We start from the raw sequence: 4,754 nt of genomic DNA, 5'->3' as shown, positions 1-4,754 counted from the left end.
ACTGTGTTATCTGCATATTGTAGGTTGTTAATGAGTCTTCTTTCAATCCTGATGCTGTCTGCTTCTTCATATAGTCCAGTTTTTCTGATTATTTGCTCAGTATACAGATTAAATAATTATGGTGAATGGATACAACCCTGATGCACACACCTTTCCTGACTTAAACCACACAGTATTCCCTTGTCCTGGTGAAACAACTCCCTCTTGGGAGTACAGGTTTCACATGAGCACAATTAAGTGTTCTGGAATGGCCATTCCTTGCAGTGTCATGCATAATTTGTTATGATCCACACAGTCAAGTGCCTTTGCATAGCCATTAAAACACAGGTAAGCATCTTTCTGGTATTCCCTGCTTTCAGCCAAGATCCATCTGGCATTAGCAATGATATCTCTGGTTCCACATCCTCTTCTGAATCCAGCTTGTACATCTGGCAGCTCCTTGTTGAATTATATTCAGCAAAATTTTACTTGTGTGTGATGTTAATGATATTGTTCTATAATTTTCACATCCTGTTGAAACACCTTTCTTTGGAATGGGCACAAACATGGATCTCTTCCAGTCAGTTAACTGGTCAGGTAGTTGTCTTCCAAATTTCTTGGCATAAACAAATGAGCACTTGCAGTGTTACATCCATTTGTTGAAACATCTCGATTGGTATTCTGTCAATTCCTAAGAGCCTTGTTTTTTGCCAGTACTGTCACTGCAGCTTGAACTTCTTCATTCAGTCCTATCCATTCTTGATCATGTTCTAACTCCTGAAATGTTTGACTCTTGACCAATTCTTTTTGGTACAGTTACTCTGTGTACTTCTTCCATCTTCTTTTGATGTTTCCTGCGTCATCCAATTTTTTTTTCTATAGAATCCTTCAATATTGCTACTCAAGACTTGCATTTTTTCTTCAAATCTTTTAGTTTAAAAAATATCAAGAGTGTTCTTCCATTTTTTTTTTCTCACACTAGGTCTTTGCACATTTTGTCATAATTTGTCTTCTCGAGCCACCCTTTGAAATCTTCTGTTTAGCTCTTTTACTTCATCATTTCTTCCATTTGTTTTAGCTACTCAACATTCAAGAGCAAATTTCAAAGTCTCTTCTGACATTCATTTTGATATTTTTTCTTCCCTGTCTTTTAAATGACCTTTTGCTTTCTTCATGTATAATGCCCTTGATATCATCACACTACTTAGCATTGAATATATCCAATGTATTTGTGAGATGGTCTCTAAATTCAGGTGGGATATTCTTAAGATCATACTTTGGCTCTAGTGGACATTTTTAATTTTCTTCAAATTCAACTTGAACTTGCAGATGAGCAATTGATGATCTGGTCTGCAGTTGGCCTCTGGTCTTGTTCTGACTGATGCTGTTGAGCTTCTCTAACATTTCTTTCCACAGAGGTAGTCAATCTGATTTCTGTATATTCCATGTGGTGAGGTCCGCATGTATAGTCACCATTTATGTTGTTGAAAAAAGGTATTTACAATGAATAGTTCATTGGTCTTGCAAAATTCTGCCATTTGATCATCAAGTGTTCCATTTCGTTTTTGACACACTACTATCAGGTACATCAACCAGCTTTTTATAGAGAATTTTTATCTGTGAGTGAAAAGGAGAAGCCAGATTACATGATGTAGGGGTGGAATAATATCTGTCTAGAAGCTCATGTTTAAATGTAGACTACAAAGACAGAGAAAATTGCAATAGAAAACAGAATGTGGTGATAGGAAATAGTAACTGTGCTATAGTTTTTTGCTAATGACCTGGGTCAAACATTGCTTTTTCCAAAGGTGCAACTTGGATTAGATCAATGCAAAGTATAGTAGCTGTTGGAGATGCACATGAAAATACTTTTACACAGACACTGATTGGAAAAAGCCATCAGTGATACCTTGTCTGTTTTTCCATATCATTTACTAAAATAGCTATGAACTCTGCAGTTTCTCTCTGTCCTTCTCTGTCTCTCTTTTTCTAAACACACACACACACACAAGTGAGCACAGATGATGGAGAGGGATGAATATATACAATAAGCACTGCACATTTGTAAAAGCAATTAGCTTTATTAAAAAGCAAAATTAGAAATTTTCCCACATGGAATTTTTAACATTAGATGTACACGAACATATGAAAATAAAATACTGAAGAATTTCCCCCGTAATTAGTAGGAACTTTCATCAATCAATTCAATCCCAACCCATGGGAGTCAGAAATTAGATGTGGTCCAATTTTGACAGCCAGTAACAATGATGTTATGAATAACTCTGTGGATTTATCTAGTGTCTCACAAGAAAATAACCCAAAGTGGCCAGCAATCAGAAATTCTTAGTAGTAGCCAGAAGACCAGTATCTTCCATAGCAGCATGGGTGGTAGTGAGTGTAACCATAGCCACCATATCCAGAGCCATAGCCACAGCCCAGGCCACCACAACCGTAGCCCAGGCCTCCATAGTAGTTGCCATAGTAGCACATGGTGTCAGGAGTGGAAGGTTCAGTTGAGGCAGAAAATCAGCTCCTGGTGTTGGAATCTCCTAGTCCGTGTAGGTCCTTTTATACAGCCTGAATGGAATGTGGGACAAACCAAAGTCTACACTGGACTCATTCTCCAGAATTACTAGCATTAAAAAGAAAACCTCAAAAATCTCTTAACCATTATGTTCAAGACAAAATTGTCCTGTGTCAGGATGCCAACAATGAAATCACATGCCTTTATGGGATATTCATCTCCTAATTTATTTAAGATCCCAAAATTAAACTTGATGACTAGCATCCATGCGATCGCACAAAGCACCTCGCCTCTTGAAACATTTTCTTTTCCTTTGTCAGCATCCTCCTCTTCAGCCATAAATGCAGTCTTGGGACCGCAAGGTGGCCTGGGCTAGGTTAGAGAAGGATGGAGATGTAGCGGGAAAGCAGCCCCAATGTCTGTATTTTTTATTTTGGATACAGTGCTTTTTCCTAGTCTACAGAAATGAAAATTTCCCCCTGGTTTATACTTAGTTTATGCTCTTAGAGCAGCAAGATCCTACCTCTTCCACCATCCTCACGCTTGCTGTACTATTAGTTGGCAAGTTCCTTTTGTACCCGGGAAAGCTTTCGACCATCATTTTCCTTGTGCCAACCCAGGATGAGCATACACGGGGGAAGCTCACGCAGAGACAAAAATCTACACAGTCTGAGAAACTTCCTGGGTGTCCAGTTACTCAGGGAAAGCCGACTGACATCTTTGTGCTGTGGGCATTTTATGCTTAAACCCGCTTTCACACTTTTCGCATGTGTTTGCCTTACTTTATGTGTCATTTGAATTCCCCACTGCCTATGAAAATCCTCTTCTTAAAACCAAGCAATAGTTTAGTTAGCTAGTAAAAAATGTCTGCCTTAAGCATTATGCTCTTTTGATTACTATCTATATGGGATCAAAGTGACATGAGCAGCTTAAAAGATTAGATACCGCCCTTAGGGGCAGTGAGTTTCTATTAACTCAAAAAGGAAGGTGAGAATGGTTGCACAACTCAAAGAATGTAACCAGTGTCATGGAATTGTGCATGTAGAAACAGTTGAATTGGTGTATGTTTCCCTGTGTATATTCTCAACAACAAAATAATAATTTTAAAAAATCCTGTTAATCTTATCATCTTAATGAAGATAGTCCCATGTCTCTGAGTTTCCATTTATCTCCAATGACTTCATAAACATCTCAAAATCTATCTGTACAATGTCTCACCGACTCTTAGACCTGTCTTGCCCAATAAGAATAAAATTTGTTTGAAAACAGGTACCAACTGTGTCTCACAGTTCATGTTTTTCTCTCCTAATACATAAGTCATGTATTTTAATTTATTAATATATTTAATATATTTGTTTACTTGAAAATGCATACCATTCCAAATCCCCCAAAGCATTATGAGTATATCAATAAGAGAAGAGTAAAACAGATAGCCAGAGAGAGATATATGGAATTATGCACAGTGACCCACAAACTTTAGTGCATATAGACCAATTTAACATTTAAAAAAGAGCTAGGAATTCCAAATGAAAAACGTATGATCCAGGAACATCCCATGTATGCATGGGATTTATTCACAGGCATTATTCCAGAAATAGAGCAAAGAAGGGGATTGTTGAATCTGGAGTTTGTGTGTAGAAGGTTAAGGCATTTTCATTCATTTGTTCATTTTTTACACATTTATCAAAACTTGAAGAACCCACTGTGACAGGACAGGCATCGTTATAAGGAATGGAAAAGGTGCAGTAAACAAAATAGCCCAAGTCTCTACTTTGTGGAGCTAACGATTGAGATAGAGGGGTAAAGAGGCAGGATTTTTTAAGTGAGTAAGTCAGATTCTAACTGGGAGGAATGCTGTGAGAATAATAAAACTAGGTGAGTTACATAAAATTTAAAGAGTTACTGGGGTTAGACTAATTTAGATAGGGTGGTCATTAACAGTGTCTCTGGCGAGGTAACATTTTAATTGAATTAGGAGGTGGAGAAAAAGATTCCTGCTGGTATTTTAAGATGGTGGGGTCAGTGAGTGCAAAGTCCAGGGCCCTGTCATGGGAGTGAGCTTGATGCATTTGAGTTGGGGTAGAAAAAGTCAGTGGGATTGAGCACTGTAAATAGATGGGAGAGGGCGATAGGGGATGAACTCAGAGAGATTGATAAGGGCCAGATCATTTAAGGCCTCAAGGGCAGGGCTTTCTCAGCATATTGAAAGGCACTGAGGGGATCTTTTTTGTAGGGGGTTGGGTGTTGTTTC

At 38.1% G+C, this 4,754-nt stretch overlaps 1 protein-coding gene across 1 annotated transcript; it reads right to left on the bottom strand.

Annotated features, from left to right (window-relative positions):
- Positions 1–2,322: 2,322 nt before the first annotated feature.
- LOC126061624 (keratin-associated protein 20-2-like) lies at positions 2,323–2,469 on the bottom strand. Its single transcript, XM_049858283.1, has one exon. It carries the CDS (start codon positions 2,467–2,469, stop codon positions 2,323–2,325), a length of 147 nt encoding a protein of 48 aa, XP_049714240.1.
- Positions 2,470–4,754: the final 2,285 nt, after the last annotated feature.

Source organism: Elephas maximus, chromosome 18 (genome assembly GCF_024166365.1).
Source record: "Elephas maximus indicus isolate mEleMax1 chromosome 18, mEleMax1 primary haplotype, whole genome shotgun sequence".
In the NCBI taxonomy this organism is placed as follows: domain Eukaryota; kingdom Metazoa; phylum Chordata; class Mammalia; order Proboscidea; family Elephantidae; genus Elephas; species Elephas maximus.
The sequence above is the reverse complement of the archived record's forward strand: the minus strand, read 5'-3'. Positions and strand labels throughout refer to the sequence as shown.

Coding starts and splice junctions, on each gene's coding strand:
- LOC126061624 (XM_049858283.1), bottom strand. CDS start 2,469: ATGTGCTACTATGGCAACTACTATGGAGGCCTGGGCTACGGTTGTGGT.